The sequence below is a fragment of the Emys orbicularis genome, chromosome 2 (genome assembly GCF_028017835.1).
Source record: "Emys orbicularis isolate rEmyOrb1 chromosome 2, rEmyOrb1.hap1, whole genome shotgun sequence".
Classification (NCBI taxonomy): Eukaryota; Metazoa; Chordata; order Testudines; family Emydidae; genus Emys; species Emys orbicularis.
The window spans coordinates 53,087,900-53,106,084 of NC_088684.1; the positions used below are offsets into that span (position 1 = coordinate 53,087,900).

Below are 18,185 nucleotides of genomic sequence, written 5' to 3' on the forward strand. Positions count from 1 at the left end.
AGTGGAAATGATTATTACTTCTTTTCAGTTGTTTAGAAAAAGCGTGCATTGGCACAGTATTAAGGTTTATTTGCTCCTATTGTTTCCTTAATAATAACAGAAAAAGAGATACCAGGTCCACATTTTACATTTAGGCAAAATCTTAGAACATCTCAAATGTTTATTTTAAAACTATTTACTAAAGAATTTATGTCTGTAAACTTAGTCCTCAGCCCCTTAAATTTAATGAAATGTGAGTTGTTGGAAGTAAAACCACAAAACAAAAACAAAACAAAAAAAACCCAACAATGACCCAGACTCCTAACCTTCAGCATCTCACTTATAACCACAAGGTGGAGGTAACTGAGCAAAGAATCCTCTTTTGTGTAGTTAGGCTAACTTTAGTTTTATTACAGCAGAGGGCATCAGTTCTTTTAAGACAGAGTGGAAAAAGTACTGCACATTTGGGGGATTTTCTGTCTAGTCACTTTTAAAACATATAACTCTTGGGAAATGTTATAATTGTGAATAACTAAGGTTGAGATTTATAAAAGTGCCTAAGTGACTTAAGAGCACAAGTCCCTTAGGCAATGTTGAAAATCTCACCCTTAATCATCAACTTTTATTTTGATGTTTTCTTATTTATGAATGTACCGTACGTTTTACCATATCTGTGTATTGAATAGTTCTTTTAATTATCATTGCATCTCACTTGCTTGGCTGAGGCACAATGCTTAACATGTAGATCTCATCTTCTGTTCTCCATGTCATTGCATACACCTCTACCCCGCTATAACGCGACCCGATATAACATGGGTTCGCATATAGTGCGGTAGCAGCGGGGCTCCGGCGGCGCTTTAAAGGGTCCGGGGCTCCGGCTGCTGCGGGGAGCCCCGGGCCCTTTAAATCACCGCTGGAGCCCTGCCACCGCTATCCCACTATAACAGAGTTTCACCTATAACGAGGTAGGGATTTTTGGCTCCCCACGACTGCGTTATATCGGGGTAGAGGTGGATTTATATTAACATGACAATTGTATGTGTGTGTTTCTCCATCTAAAATTATGCTGTGATAACTGTTTTTCATCTAAACCGTCTTGACCTGTAAAATATTTTGCAGTTTCTGTATCTTCTTCTGCACAAAAGGTCTACTGGTCTGTTTTCCCTGAATGTGAAGATTTTCTACATCCATTTGAAGTTCCCTCCTGTGGATCTGTGGTGATATTATTGTGATGATCTAACTTTTCTTCCTCTATAAATGAATTTTTGATGGAAAAACACAGATAACATTTCTAATAATTATTACATTTGTATTAAATTACATATGTTGTTTAACTTTTGGAAAAAAACTTTGCATATGTTCTTTAATCCCTTATTATGAGCATATGGTTTGCTCGCCTCCATTAAACAATGTGTTTCGGCTGCAGTCCAGAAAGTGCGTCATCATTTGGAGCCTTCTGTGGTGCAATTTCTCCCTTCTTTGTCTAGCTTACATGGGAAGATAATGAGAGAGCTCCTACTTTTTATAGGAAACAGGGATATTTGTTTGAGTTGACAACTCACAATAAGACGTTGTAAAGTTATGACGTTTTTGGGTTAGCCCCTTGTAATTGTGGTAGCAATACAGCATGTAAACAAAGTGATGTCACTGCTTTCTACGACATTCAAATGATAACTGATTTACCTCACACTAAGCTTACATTAAATTGGGACACAGAAGCAGTTGTGGTGAGAGCATACTGTGTTTAGATAAGGTCTAGCGATGATACTTTAGACTTGTTCTGAGGTAAATTGTACTGTTTATTTTCAGAGGATAATTATTATTGTTTTCAAAAAAGGATTACATGAAAATAATAGATATGAAATTCTAGCTCCTTTTCATGTAGGTACGTCTTATCAATTGGGGACTATGACTTCCTTAATATTTTCAAAAGAAGGAAATTATAGACTTGAGTCCCTACTCTTTCCTAGTACCAAAATAAATAAATACATTTTCTCTATTGAATATGTGTGGGTAAATAATAAATATATGTTTAGCATTACTATATTTTTCTGCTTCTTGACATTAAAACTTTCTCCCAAAACACAGAGATATATATTAAATTAATGCTGATTTTTATATGTTCTAGATACGTAGATTCTAAGGCTACAAGGGACCACTGTGATCATCTAGTCTGACCTCCTGTGTAGAACAGGTCTTCTGACATTCTGTGAACAATATTGTGCAATGTAATTAACAAGGGCATATGCTACAACATCAGTATTGTTGTATTACATTATTTTGCCACCTACGTATATTTATTAAAATTATGACACCATAACATAATTTCTGTTTTCCACAGTATTGAAGGGCTGCTTTTTATATATCTAGACAACACATCTATGAAAATGCCTCTGACTCAGAAAAGGCAAAAGTCACAACATAAAAAATATTATCAGAACCATAGGGAAAAAAAACATACAGCAAAGAAGTTTTGATTTAAAAACAGGGTAATTCAGGAAAATATATTGTATACTATGCCAAACATAAAAATAAGATGGCTGTCATTTAAAAACTGCCTACATGGTACTTCTTGAAGAACATGGAAAATAACATGTAAAGTATAATACTAAACAGTTGGAATGCTTCATATATTTGTCTGTTCACTAATTACATGATAAAAACTAAATTGTCATGTCATATTCTAAACTTGTAGTTGAAGTTTAATCCTTAACTTTCTATTTCCTGATTCTTGTAATAGTTTGATAGAAAGCAACCAACATGCACATTAAACAAAGTTTTTTGTGTTGGAATAAAAATCTCTGGTAAATTATTTTCTCTCCATGTATAATTTTTAATATTTTTGTCAGCACTCACACGCTAATCGCTTTCTTTTTCAACCAGTGACGCATCCTTCCATAGCTGCAATTCAGGGGATTAAGCAATTAACTATGAAGAAAATAATTTATATGTCCAATATATGCCAGCAAATTTTCACTATTAATCAAATATGAATGTAAAGTGTTAGAAAAATGGTATAGAAATGTACTGTATTGTTTGAGAAATAGTGTATGATCATGTAATTAAAGACTACATCATAGATTTTAACATTGAACAGCCCCATTGTAATAATCTAGTTTGACCTCCTGCATGATACATGCCGTAGAATTTCACCCAGTGATTCCAGTATCAAGTCAATGACTTGTGGTTGAACTAAAACACATATTTTAGAAAGACAGCCAGTCTTGATTTAAAATCTCCATTGTGACGTGTGGAAGAGGGCAGAGTTAAGGTTTCTAATGTAACCTGACTTTTGGCATTTTCTGATTTCTGAGTGCAGCTTTAACATTCTCTTTATGTAGCTTTGTCTCTTGGATTTTGTGGGTTTTGTTTTGTTTGCTTTAAGAATAAAGTTGGAAAAAATAAAAACGTAAGAAAAAACTTCACTTTCTATGACTTTGTAGCTCAGCAAGCTTTAAACAGGTTGGCAGTAGCACTTGTAAGTCAACGGTTTGGAACTGTCTATCCAGACGCCCTTAGAATGTCCTGTCCCACATATGCAGGAGACTTGCAGAAGGAATTGCTAGATGCATAGAGGAATGCAATGGGTGGGAGGGGCAGAGAGAGACCCTCTCATGCAAACTTTTAGCAACTGCATGCTTCAAAGGCACATCAGAGCAGGTCTTCTTTACACAGGTCTTATAAAGTGTGCAGCAACCTTTCCCTAAAGTCTTTGTATCTTCAGTATAAATGAGCTAGCCTGGAATACATGTGCAGCATGGGCTCCTTAGATGATTTACTTACATGCTTAGGCACTTATTCTGCAAATGTGAGTAGTCAGGGCCTTAGTGAAAAACCCTTTGCAAAATAGTACTGCACATGTGCAACAAGTGGTTTTTGAAAGGCTGTATGTATCTCGGTAAAATCAAAACTAAATTGTGCTAGAACACCCAGATCACTCCTTCTAATTGAAGGATATTTAAATATCAAATTTCAACTTTCAGCCCCCATCATTTTTGGTTGTAGAGTTGTTGTTAAAGTAGGAACAAGATTTTTTTTATATAATGGGAAAAATTATACATGTATTTTTCTCCCTCTTACTCAGAATAGCTTTATTTTTAAATTTGGAAAAAAAATACATCTGTTTAGGCCGGGACTAAACATGAAATAATTTAAATCCAAAATATGTAAGTTTCAGAAAGTTATTAAATTAATAGAACGCAGATACTTAAGCAACCTCAATCAAAGCAGTTACTGTTACTCGTGGTATAATTCTATTGAGACTGGATCATTTCTTGCTTTTTTCTTTCTTTTGGTCACCATTTCCAAAATTCCTTCACTGCATTTTTGTTAGCATATTGAAAGTGTCTGAGTAAGAGCCTCCAGTTTTCACTGTGCTCTTTCAGTTTTGTGTTTTGTAATGTTTACTGTAGCTCTTATTCATTTTTTTCCCATCTTTTCTCTGAATTTTGACATTCCTCCACAAAGTTTGCTTTGTTCACTGGGGTCATTTTGAAGACTTGTTTATGGTTGGTTATTTTTCTAAATTATTATTAAATTGAAATAAGCAAGAAGGAATAATGCTCTCAAAAAGGCTGTTGGTATTCATTGCAATAGCTGTTGTATGCATTGTTTTTCAAACTACTAGAGAAGATTAAAATGTATTACTAATTCATATATTACCAGTATTTTCAGTGCTTTGGTTGCAGGCAATGACCAGTTAACTTTAAAATATAATAGACAAAAATAGGATTGTGGTGACTCTCATGCTTACAGAAATGACCCAGGACAACATGTTTCCTAAGAAGAAAAAAGTTTTTAATACAATATTTTGTTGTGTGAGAATATCTTCTGACTTTCCATCCAACTGCCTCCCAAATCCCATTCAAAACTCTCCCTTGTGACTTTCCAAGTCAGCATTTAACTGTTTTCTCTGAGTTAATCACAGCTTTTCACTTTCTTTGTTTTTGATAAAACATCCTTCTTTTATGACTTCTCCTGTTACCCTGTTTTATAAAGCAACTTTATTAAATAAAATTTCTTCCTGTTTCAGTTTATACAGTAGTTGTTTTTAATTCCTGTTGGTAATGAGATCCATGTTTGTGCTCCCTACCATTATCTCCGATTGTATGGAATAAAGTAAAAAAGTCTCTTGTTTTAAAAAAAACGAAGAGGTCGATCTTGTCTTTGTGGTTGCCCATGTTGGCTTATATGTTGAATCTGTTGGGAAATACTATGAGTTTTAATTGTGTGGGGGTTTTTTATATGCCAGAAACCCAAAGGCCACTAATGAGGGAGGACAAAGAACTATACTATGGTGGGAAAAAATTTCAAAACATAGTGTGCTTTAAAAAAGTAAACACTGTGTGTGTACAGTATTTAGTTGTAACTATACAAGTAAAAGTCGATCATAATTGAACATCTTACTTATGTGCCTTAATAGGTGAATTTTACTAACAGCTGTATTTACTTTATTCACACGCTAGCTAAAACTTTTGATTTGGTCTGTATCATGCAGGGTTGTCTGATCAGTGGTCTTGTTTAAATTTCTGTTGTGTGCCCAGATTGATGTGTATATTTTGTCCATACACCATTTTGATTTTATAAGCAGTGTTGTGATTACAGTCTAAGACATAATTTGTCACATGCAGTGGATTCAATGAGTGGTAAGTCTTGAAAAACACTACATTTAGTGGACTCTGGTCAATTGCTTTGCTTTTTAGACCATTAGACTGCCAAGCCAGGATGGGTAGCAACAGTTTTGCCATCCATATTGAATTGTATCATATCTGGCAAAATAGGAAAGAAAGACTTAATACTTCTGGTCTGGTGATATTTTCAAATCAAGAGATTAACAACTAAATCAATACTGTTTACTCCTGGGGAAATTCTGCGCAGATTTCCTTTGCTTCCTTGGAGAAAATGGTTTCTGTGGGGAAGCAAAGAGAAGCTTCACCAGTACTCACTCACCCCTCACTGTCAGTTCAGCAGCTCAGACGCATCTGTTTGTGCTGTCAGGGTTGTGTGGAGAAGTAGATCACTGGGGGGAGGGAGGTCTGGGGATCCCCCGTAGAATCATAGAAGATTAGGGTTGGAAGAGACCTCAGGAGATCATCTAGTCCAATCCCCTGCTCAAAGCAGGACCAACCCCAACAAAATCATCCCAGCCAGGGCTTTGTCAAGCTGGGCCCCAGTCTCCCAGGGCATTAGTCCTAGCTGGGGGAGAGGAAGGAGGATGGAGACAGAGTTCCCCCTCCCCCTTCCCTGCAGGGAGTAGCCAGGCTGGGTCAGATCAAGCCCCAGAAACTTCCCGTGGCTGCAGGAAGCTCTGCACCGCGAGGTGGGGAAGAGGCTTGGGAGAGGGGTTCCAGGTGCGGGGACAGGGGTGAGGCTCAGCGGGAGGGGTTGAATGCAGGGGGGCCCGGATGCAGGGGGCTTGGGCGGACAGGGAGAGCAGCTCCCTGTACAGTGACCCCTCCTCCCACCCATGCACCCGGAACCCCCCAACAAGCCCCCTCCGCATCAGGAGCCCCCTGCATTCAGGCCCCCCCACCGAGCCTCACCCCCTGCATCAGGAGCCCCCCATACGCGGATCCCCACCCCACTGGGTCCCAACCAGGTGCACCCTGACCCCCCACTTCCCCAGCCCCTCGCCCCCACTTCATCTGGACTCCCCTGCAGAGTCCTATTCCCTCTGTACTCAGAACCCCACACTGAGCTCCTGTGCATCCAGATACCCCCCCCCCTGCATGCAGACCCCCCACCGAGCTGCTCGCACCCAGATTGCGCCACACAGAGCCCTGGTACTCTTGAGGGAATTCTTTGAAGAATTTTAAATTTTTAGGTGAAGTTCTGCATATTTTAATGGTTAAAATAACACAGAAACACAATAACAATATAATCACACCATTTTCAATTATTTTGGTAATTTATTTCAAAATACTTGTCAGCAAATAATTGAAAATGGTGTGATTATATTGCATTATTTTGACAAATAAAATACGCAGAATTTTGCAGAATTTTAAAATGAACTCAGAATATTTAATTTTTTCGCACAGAATATTTATTTTTTTGGCACAGAATTCCTTCAGGAGTAACTGTTGAATAGTGTAATGTGGAGAAGACATGCTGCACTGAAAACATTGCAGGGCTATATGTAGGGTCCTACCAATTTCAGGTTCATGATTTCAGGTATTTAAATCTTAAATTTCATGGTGTTGTAACTGTCGGGGTCCTGAGCCAAAATGGGATTTGGGGGGGGGGGGGGTCCCAGTATTGCCTCCCTTACTTCTGCACTGCTGCTGGCGGCACCACTGTCTTCAGAGCTGGGAAGCTGAAGAGCGGCAGCTGCTGTCCGGGAGCCGAGCTCTGAAGGCAGTGCCACCAGCAGCAGCAGCACAGAAGTAAGGATGGCATGGCATAGTATTGCCACCCTTACTTCTGTGCTGCTGCCTTCAGAGGTGGGCCCTCGACCAGCAGCCGTCACTCTCGGCCACCCAATTCTGAAGGCATCGGCACAGAAGTAAGGGTGGCATGGTATGGTATTGCTACCCTTCTGTGCTGCTGGTGGTGGGGTGCTGTCTTCGGAACTGGGCACCTGGCCAGCAGCTGCTGCTCTCTGGCCACCCAACGCTGAAGGCAGCACAGAAGTAAGGGTGGCAATACCATGATCTCCCCTACAATAACCTTGCGACCCCCCTGAAATCCCCTTTTGGGTCAGGACCCCCAGTTTGAGAAACACTGGTCTTCCCCATGAAATTTGTATAGTATAAGGTAAAATTACACAAAAGACCATATTTCACGGTCCGTGACATGTTTTTCATGGCCGTGAATTTGGTAGGGCCCTACCTATATGTGTTTGTGTGTTATCCTTAACTGAAAGTCAGAATGGAACTTGGGGTTACATCATAGTACAACACTCTTGTATAGTCCAACACTACAAAAATATTAATACATTCTGTACAGCAAATAGGCCACAGTATTTAATATTGTAAGTATAAATACTTAGTGTTCATTCATCAGCTTCTCTTTGCTTCTAATACCACCAGCTAATAGGTGAGATGAGCCTGTGACACGGCAGAAATAATAGCTTGTTTAATCCAAAAGGAAATTATGAATAATATTTCTCTGTGAGGAATTTGGAGCTGCTGTGTGATAATTTATGAATACTGTATGTTGGCCTGGTTAGTGGGGTATTTTCTGTATGGCTAATATTGATTTAAATCAACAGGGTAAACTATCTCGAAAAACAGGCAGGGAAGAATTGCTCAAGATAATCCCTTTCTGTGCTAATAATTGAGAGTTAAAGAATAATGCCAGGAATCTTAGCTCTGAAGATTTTGCCTCCTCTCCAGCTAACCTACAGAACTGGTTTGGACCAAGACACGAAAGAGATCCATAGAACTCCGACAGGTTTAAAAAAAGCACTCTCTAAAGGGCATGTGTAGTAGTTCAGGGGAAGCAGATTGAGACTCCAACATCTGATGGGAGTGTCTGAAGAAGTTAGGCCTTGCCTATATTACCATCAGGGGATGGTAAGCCTCTAGGTAAGTAGACGTGTGTAGACTGTTAGGGCATGTCTGCACTACAGACTTAAATCACTACACTGTTAGGTCGACTTACATCCACCACAGTAATTACTGCAGTGGCTGATGTCCACACTACCCTCCTGTCGGTGGTGCATGTCCTCACCAGGAGCGCTTCCACCAACTGAATAAGGGCAGTGTGTGGGACTGAGAGCCAGGGCTGTCCTCCGGGCTTCTCGCCTCCCCACCAGGAGGGGGGGGCAGCCACCTGGGCTTCTTGCCTTCCTGAGTGGGGTGCTGGGTGGGTGCAGCCCAGTTCCGAGTGGGAAGCCAGGGGCAGCCTGGCTCAAGCCCCCAGGCTTTCTTGTCAATTTCACAGCTACAGCATGGAGCCCTGAAATTGACCAGATAGCTAACAGCCCATGTAAGTAACGCAGTAGACATAACTACAGTGACTTAAGCCCTACGTCTTTCGTGGAGGTGGAGTTATGTCGGTGTAGTAGGGCACTTACATAGGCGGAACGAGGCTATAGGGTGTACTCTCACATAATTAGGTCGACATAAGCTGCCTTATGTCAACCTAACTGTGTAGTGTAGACCAGGCCTTAGTTGTTCTAAAATCCTTTTTCTGTACAAGCTAAAACTTTGTTCCTACTTCTAAAATAAACAATACTTCTGTTTTAAAAAGGCTGTCTGACCAGAAATACCACTGGTCACAGACTTCCAATAGGAAGAATCCCAGGTGCCCAGACTCAGTCAGACCTGCAGGTTAAGAATGCTTGATACACAGGCTACTGTAGCCGAGCTCCCAGTCTAGCAGTGGAAGAACTGCAAAATTCCACTTTGGGATAGATGAAGACATCAGGCCTAGTACTTGAGAGGGTTCACTCAGATTATATCTACATGGCAAATTAAAGGTGTGTTTTTAACTCTATCAAGTATCAGGGGGTAGCCGTGTTAGTCTGTATCCACAAAAACAACAAGGAGTCCGGTGGCACCTTAAAGACTAACAGATTTATTTGGGCATAAATTTTTGTGGGTAAAAAAACCCACTTCTTCAGATGCATGGAGTGAAAATTACAGAAGCAGGTCAGTATATAATGCCTGCATCTGTAATTTTCACTCCATGCATCTGAAGAAGTGGGTTTTTTTACCCACAAAAACTTATGCCCAAATAAATCTGTTAGTCTTTAAGGTGCCACTGGACTCCTTGTTGTTTTTTAACTCTGCTTAGCTCGCCCATATTAGGTAACTTGGATTAAAGTAGCAGTGATGACACTGCAGCTCGGCTTTTATCTTGGGTTAGCAGCTTGATTTAAAGCTTATAGGGGAGCCTAGGGTTGAATTTGAGCTGCTAACCTTATTTAAAAGCTGAGTTGCTGTGTCTTCACTGCTGTTTTAACCCAAGTTAAGAACACACCTTTTTTGCGGTGTAGACATACCCACAGCTGACTTGGGCTTATGCTGCAGGACTGTTTCATTGCACTGTAGACTTCCGGGCTCGGGCTGGAGCCCAGGGTCTAGGACCCTGTGAGGTGTAGCTCAGGCTGCAGACTGAGCCCAACATCTGTACTGCAATTAAACAGTCCCGTGAGCCTGAGTCAGCTGGCATGGGCCAGCTGTGGGGGTCTAATTGCAGTGTAGACATACCCATTAGGTCTTTCATTCTGTTGGACATCAGTTACTGCAAGACTATATTGTGCATGAGCCGCCTTCAGCTATGTGCATGCAGCTCCCATTGGCTTTAAGGTGAGAAGTATATGCATAGTCAGGGCAAAGTTTGGACTTGAGTACAGAAACTCCAAAATCTTATAACAGTTTATTATCAAAGTTACAAGCCTTATCTTTGGGAATTGGCCTTTTAAGAATTGTACGGGTCGCTGTTTTTAGAAGTAATGCCTGGAGCACATTTTGGTTAAAGGGTGATGGTTGGAAAAAAATGTGGTATAACTGAAGAATAAAATTTGTTGGTGGTTTTTTAATAGAAAACTCTAGAGAGAGACTCACTAAGTGGGTTGTGTAAATAGTTACTGCCTGGGTAATTTGTACGACCATTTATTTAAAATTGCTAGAACTTTCATTCCTATCTAAATAGTAATATATAACTTTTATAGGTACAATAGTGCAAACCATAAGCTCTTTGGGCTAGTAAATAGAAATGAAATATTTATTGTAAAAAAATACAGTTAAAGTGACTTGATGGTAATGATTTTCATCAGGTCAGATGAGGATTTTTTATTTTATAGTAGACTACTCCTTCTTGTTTTCCAATTCTGTGCTTAATTGCTGTGGCAATACAGTACCTCTCACTATAAAAGACCTATTTCAAATAACACATTTTTTTCCTATTTTTATTTGTTGTAACTAGGCAAGAGATGTCTGCCCTTGTCAGCATTTTACACTAGCAATCCTATATTTATGTACATGATAGTTGCATTCTTCACATACTGCTTTATGTTAACATCATTCATTCCACAACTGCAGGAATTTAACCAACCATCTCATTTATCCATGTTTCATTTGTATTCCACGCATTCCAACATGCACACTGCTTGTCCTTGCAAGCAGACATAAAATACGTTTGTAGGTTTTTCAAGACCTGTTGCTCATTGGGTGGGATGGGACCACCTTGTTATTAAGTTGGGGGTGGGTGTTTACTTCAGAAAATGTGCATGGCCTTCCTCCATTACCTGGGGATCTTTTACTGAGGTTTGGGTCTATGATTTTTCCATCCTTTGTTCGAGAGATACTGTCTTGCAGAATATTTAGTTTTAGGGAGAGACCAGATTCTTAGTATTTCTCATACTGACCTATATAGTGTACATAGGAAACTGAACATATCCAAAATGTTGTGGTTTGTGTTAAACCGTTCTGGCCTCTTTCCCCTTTTAATGTATAGGGTGTTGAAAACAGTTATTTACACTTAATTTGCCTAGATTAGTGGTGAGCAACCTGCAGCCCATCAGGGTAATCCGCTGACGGGCCGCCAGACAGTTTGTTTACATTTGCACGGCTGCCTGCAGCTCCCAGTGGCTGTAGTTTGCCGTTCCCAGCCAATGGGAGCTACGGGAAGCGGTGGCCAGCACCTCCCTGCGGCGCTTCCCGGACCTCCCATTGGCCGGGAACAGTGAACCGCAGCCACTGGGTGCTGCGAGCGGCCGTGCAAATGTAAACAAACTGGCGGCCCGCCAGCGGATTACCCTGATGGATCGTGTACAGCCTACAGGTTGCAGGTTGCCCACCACTGGCCTAGATGTTTGACACCCTTTTTGTACATCTGAATTTTATTTGTCATGTTTTTCCAAATTTTTCAAATTTTATCTTCATCATGATTATATATATTTATATCGTAGACCGGTCTGAATGTTTGACAGGAAAGCGAGCAGCTGTAAATAACCTGAGGTTCAAAGGTTTGCACTCTCAATTCTGTTGCGCCTACTGGAAGAAAATAATTAGAGGAGATTTAGAAGTCATGAAGAGAAAACAACAAATACATCAGAAGGTGATCTAAGAGTGGAATTATATGTTTGGAAGCAGCTGAAGACACACAAACCAACATCTACTGAGAAATCCTGGAAGTTGCACAGAAAATTAACAAAAAAGTTGCATTTTCTGCCACCAGATTGTAAATGAACATATCGATGGTGATGTTCGCCCACAGAAGTGTCTTGGGGCTCCTGTACACCAACCGTTAGAACCTCATCCTCATCATAGCAACTTAGAGGAGAGTCTCCCTGCTTCAGGCACATGGGTTTGTAATAAATCTCAAGAAGATCCATAATCCCTTGTGAGAGAATTGTCCACCTAGAAGTCAAAATAGGTCCAAAAGAGAGAGGCTTCTTGGCACAGCAAAGGTTCGATGAGACCCAGATGTTGATCTCCATGGTGTCAAGGAACCGAGTTTGTCCATCCATCTTTACCTGCAGCTTCTGCGGCTTCCAGTCTTATGCATAAAGCCTATTTCAAGGGCAAGCTTGCACATAAGAGAGCTTCAGGATCTAAACTATTTCCTGCAAGAGATTCTTAGAAGGATGAAGATATTATCCAGAGTGACCCATTTCCCTCAGTTTGTGAAAACAGAAAGCCCATATGATATTAATATTATGAATTTTCCCTTCACAGTCCCCAAAATCTTGATCACAGATGTCAGGCGGGGAGCTCATTGGGGATGTCATAATACACAGGCAATATGCTTGAGATCATTGAGGCTTCAGAGCATCAAATTTCTAGAGATGAGAGTGCTAAGGGTAGCCATTGGGACTTTCAGGGTATGTCTACACAGGGATAAAAGCCCTGTGGCATGGCTGCGGCTGGCCTGGATCCGCTGACTTGGGCTTGGGACGAGGGGCTAAAAATCACCGAATGGATATTCAGGCTTGGGCTGGAGCCTGAGCTCAGGGACATTCCAGCCTTGCAGGGTCCCAGAGCTCAGGCTGCAGCCCAAGCCCAAATGTCTATGCAGCAGTTTTTCAGCCAGGGAGCCCAAACCCCAAGAGCGCAAGTCAGCTGATCCAGGCCAGCCAAGGGTTTTTATCGTTGTGTAGACATGCCCTCAGAATCACTTGCAGGAGCAGGTTCTGGGTCAGACAACACAATGACTTTGGTATACCATTGTCTGGCAAGGGGGCAAAGAAGCTTGAGTCTAAACACAAATCAAAGATCCTCCATGGATGCAGTGACACTGAGCCTCCATCAGGAGGATCCACATAAAAGAGACCGTGAACACAAAAGCAGCTAAGACACCAGCATATGGACAATTCAGTGGTTTCTGTATCAAGAAGTATTCCAATTCCTGTCCAGGAAGTGAGGCCATGCCGCAGGTGGGCCTATTCATATCCAGTTGAAACGTGAAAACAAGGCTCTTCTTCGTCAGCCAAGCAGATAACCAGATATGCCTCTATACATCCCTTTTTCTTGTTTTTGCTGGTGAGAATAATTCAAAATATCAAACTGGAGCAAATGATAGCCATTCTGATTACCCCAAATTGGCCAAGAAGTCAGTAGGCTAAGTACCTAGTAGAGTTGCCACAGAGACTGCCAAACCATCGTCCAAGCAGATAGGATTTCCTGTTCCAGGGCTCAGCCTGCATTCCAACTCAAAGATTACCTGAGCCTAGTAGCTCAGTATTGAGTGCAAATGCCAAAATGAGTGGATACTCCTCCAAAGTCGTAAATACCTCTCCTAGCCTCCCATAGACTCCTAAATTCCTAAGTCATTTTTGAAAATAGGACTTAGGTTTTTAAGTCACTTGACGCTATTGAACATTTTACCCAGTGCTCTTAAAGTCTAATGGGGAGGTCAGTCAGTACTCGTTGTAGATTTTGGCATTGTCTCTAAGGTGCTAAAAAGTGCAAGAAATTATATTTGTGCTTTCCTTCAAAATACTTTAACAAGCAGAACCTTAGACAATTTTTACTACTTAGATATGAGGATTCAAATGCAATAATCTATTTTATAGGATTTTTAGGATAATTCATTTTAGATGTTTGTTTGTGTCATTTGAGCAGCATGTAGGGCAGCCTGAGGATTAGGTGAAGCATTACCTAGATTGCCGTATCACCTGAAGAAATACAAATTGTTAATGCTTGCTGTCAACATTCCAATTGAATCTGGCTTTTATTCTCGAAGCACTGTAAGTGCTTTTGTAAAATTAATTTACTTTACCCAGTTGAATTTAGTTTATATTGTACATGCCTAAATTTGAAAAAAAAGTGTGCATTAGTGATTGTAAAGCAGGAGGTTTTTATACAGGATACTTATGCTGGTGGTGCATCAACAGCTACTTCTATCTCTTGGTAAATAGGTGTTTTTTATACACAATGGACTAGAATACTTTTAAGCAGAGTCCTGGGGTGCTACTGTTTACATTGGTAGTTTCTGAATCAGCAGATTTGGCAGGCATCAGATCTCTAGCTCAATTTCCAATTCCTGAGGTTTTGCTATGTCAGGACAACCCAAGCTGTTTGTGCATTCCAGTAAGTCGGAATTCAAAACTATCCCTTTTTGTTATGACGTTATTAGAAATGAGGTTGCCAAATTTACAGATAGAACATGATGGCACTGTTCTCGCTATATGATTACTGCTGTGTGGCTGCTAACTTTTTCAGCATCTGTTTAGTTTAGGCTCGGGTATGTGTGTTTTTTATAGTGTCATATTTGATGAATAACACAGAACTATCTGTTAAGAGTTATGAGGTAGAAACATCTTTGCTTCTCATTAAGCATGCTTTTGATTCTTTGATTAAATACTATATGGTTTCAAGTAGTTTGAAATGTTTTAGTTTTCTGATTGAATAGTTTGTGTCTCGTGCTACAGTCTCTTGTAACAATTAAAACACATTACTGCTGATGCGTCAGTAGGTTGTTTGGTTAGTTCCTTGGCATGAAGAGAGTAGATTTCCCACTGCAAAGGGTAAATAGTATCATAGATGTCTGTAGCCAATGGTACTCTATATTTTAGACTACATTGTGTAGACTATATAAAAGGTGGTAAAATGTTAGAGCCTGTAATGTCTTATTTACCATTTTAAAATGACTGGCACATGGGCTAACTTCACTACAGATGGAAGTAGGTATAATTCCCTCACTGCTTACGTCAGCCATGAGTTTCACCCAAGCTTTCTAGATATTGAGCCTTATCCTGCAAGGCCCTGAGCTCCTGTGAGGTTCTGAGTGCCCCCTAATCCCATTGGAGTTAACATCACATGGGTTGAGCCATTCTGAGCACCTTTCAGGATTGACCCACTATATAGAAAAAAGTGATGCAACTGTAATTTTAATAGCATTTAGTAGCTTTGAGACTTTTGATGCTATGTATTTAAAAAAAAAAAGCAGGAAATTACTGAAAAGCAATGCTCCTCCAACATCAACAAAAACTCTAATGGTTTGGCTATTTGATTATTACCCGTTCCATTGAGATTAGGAGCCCATATGCCTTGGCTTAGAAAAATCAGCGGCTGAAATTATATAAAGAAGTTATTCTGTTAAGGTAATAATTGCTAAATTCCAAAAAGCAATTGATTAATGTGTTCTGTCTTTGCAACTTATGAATAAAAATGTTCTTTTTCATGCACTTTCTGTTTCTGGGAGGTAGTGTCTCAAAAACCCACGCATCCCTCCACAAATTCTCTTGCTTCCCAGAAAAAGGCTGTTATTGTATTTCATAGGCATCCATCTTAAAATTAACCAAACTTAGTATCTTAGTAGTTAGTCTTGTTTTTATAAATGCTGCTTCTTTCTGACTATGGTATATCTAGGTATTTTAAGGCTTTCATTTCTTAATACTAAGATTAAAGCCTTTTACTTGGAATATTTAGGTACATAATACCCTGTGTATAGAGTTGAGTATTTACTGTTTGGTCTAAATTCTCTTAGACTTTTCCTTTGAGTGTTTTACTCCTTGATTATGTATTGTCACTGATGGCTGAATTATTAGCTGTAACCGTACAGTTAAATGCTCTTGTCTTGTTTCCAGATCTTTCATGTCAGTCACATTATGCTCAGTTAGCATCAGCCATCACAGATGGCAGCTAAAGTACCTCAGTTTCACAGAGATGTATTTTTCAGTTATTGTTTTTAATTGGATGTAGAGAGATGTTTATTAAAATCCATGGATGAGTGTACTCAAGAAAATACAGTAGTTATCAGACATAATTGAGACAGATTGGGGACTTAGGGGAGCAGGTCTCCCTGAAACCAAGTAGAAGAGGGGGAGGTCTCCTTTTGCTTGAGGAGGAGGATTTGTGGTCCCCAATTGTCTTCAAGGGGAAAAAATAGTGTTCTATGTATTTTGCCAGTAGGCACTTGAATTCAAGTGTTTTGTTTGAGATTTTGGTGTATGAGAGAGGAAAAAAAGGTGTTGTTAACCCCTGCCGTAGAGATTGCTTCTCAAACTGGGGGTCGTGACCCCTCAGGGAGTCGCAAGGTTATTACATGGGGGGTCGCAAACTGTCAGCCTCTACCCTCAAACCCCGCTTTACCTCCAGCATTTATAATGGCATTAAATATTTTTTATAAAGTGTTCTTTAATTTGTAATGGGGGTCACACTCAGAGGCTTGCTGTGTGAAAGGAGTCACCAATATAAAAGTTTGAGACTCACTGCTGTATGGGTATTTAAAAAAATCAAGTTTGTATATGTACTTCCAAATCATTACTCCGATGAAATATTTTCCATGTTTATATGTGGGTGTTAATAAAAAAAAAGCTCTGAACATTAATCCATAATTTGGACTGTTCCTTTTATTATTTAAATACAAAAGCCAAAAAGCTAAATTACTGACTGTAATTATTTTTTAATTTTTGATAATGTCTTGCCAAATGTATTTGAGTGCATTTTCAATGAGGAAGCAAAATGTAGTAAATTAAAATCTAATTTTAATGAGGTTCTACATGCAAGTAGATCATATCAATTAGGAAATATACCTTTTAAAGAACTATTACATTATTTTATTAAGTTATTGATTAGTTAATGTTTATAGAACAATTTGAAGACATGCCTTACTACATAGGTGCAAAGTATTATTTATCATCTTTATACTGTATAGCTGAACTATTAAAATATTGCCCTTTTTAATACGTGAAATGTTTTGGATCAGAGAAATAATATACCATAACTGAAATCCTCTCAAAAGGAGAGAATTTACAAAAAGTGTGCCAAGGACATGAAATCTTGAATTGTATTGTAGTGAATGGCTCTTGTTTATACATTAAAAATAAGATTTAGTATTTCGTTTAGACATCAGTTGCATTTTATGTATAGAAATATATGTATCACATTTTTTCTTTTTTATATTTATCTGTAGGTGCCTTCAAAGAACGTGGAATCCTTTGCATCCATGTTGAGACACTCTCCTTTAGTTCAGATGGGGCCTGCCAAAGACAAAATTGTCCTTGGTCAAATCTTCCACATTGTAGAAGATGATCTTTATATAGATTTCGGTGGCAAGTTTCACTGTGTGTGCAACCGACCAGAAGTAGATGGAGAGTAAGTAATACTATTGTGGTAAATGAATAAAATTTGCGAGAAAACCAGAATACCTAGGTAGTCAGAAATCTTTTTGGAATGATCTCAGATAGGGTCTCTTTGTAATTTATAGATTTTAAACTGCTGAACTATAGATTTCAGGTGGAGAACTAATCCAAATCACAAAAAGATTTGCTTTTGCTCTGAAGTCACTGCATTAAGAGCAGATTCCCTTACATTGTAACATTTGTGTGCCAATGATTGATAAACTCTTAAAGCCCAGAGGGGGTTAAATGTGTGATTCGTAAAAAGAACGTTAACTGGAGATCCAAAATAATTTATTTGTTAATGTTTTCTGTCTTCTTTTAGTTCAGCTTTTTAAATTGTCAGAATTTTATCTTTGCACCTTGAAATGCACATTGGCTACGAATGAATAATGAACAATTGGACTGAGATAAATTGTGATGACATAAATGGATAAATATGATCCAGTTTAGATTCATTGCCTGTTTCTAGATGAGTGCACCACTAATATATTTGTGTAAGCTTTTCTGATGAGCAAGATGTATGCATGAAAGGTCAGATTCCTGTATTTGTAGATGTTGGTTTCAAAAGAAATAATGAGTTAAAACCATCTATTTCTGTAGAAAATAAGCTTTATTTTTTTGAGGAGAAAGATGTTTCTGCTGTTATGAGTACAAAGAAGATAGCATTACAAATGTGAACTGAATATAAACT

At 39.3% G+C, this 18,185-nt stretch overlaps 1 protein-coding gene across 1 annotated transcript in view; it reads left to right on the plus strand.

Annotated features, from left to right (window-relative positions):
• The window catches only part of LOC135873347 (tumor protein D52-like), a 226,431-nt gene that overhangs the window by 94,987 nt on the left and 113,259 nt on the right, over positions 1-18,185 (plus strand). Inside the window, exon 6 of the mRNA XM_065397775.1 lies at positions 17,287-17,468. Coding sequence (XP_065253847.1) covers positions 17,287-17,468 — 182 coding nt within the window. The remainder of the gene's footprint in view (positions 1-17,286; positions 17,469-18,185) is intronic.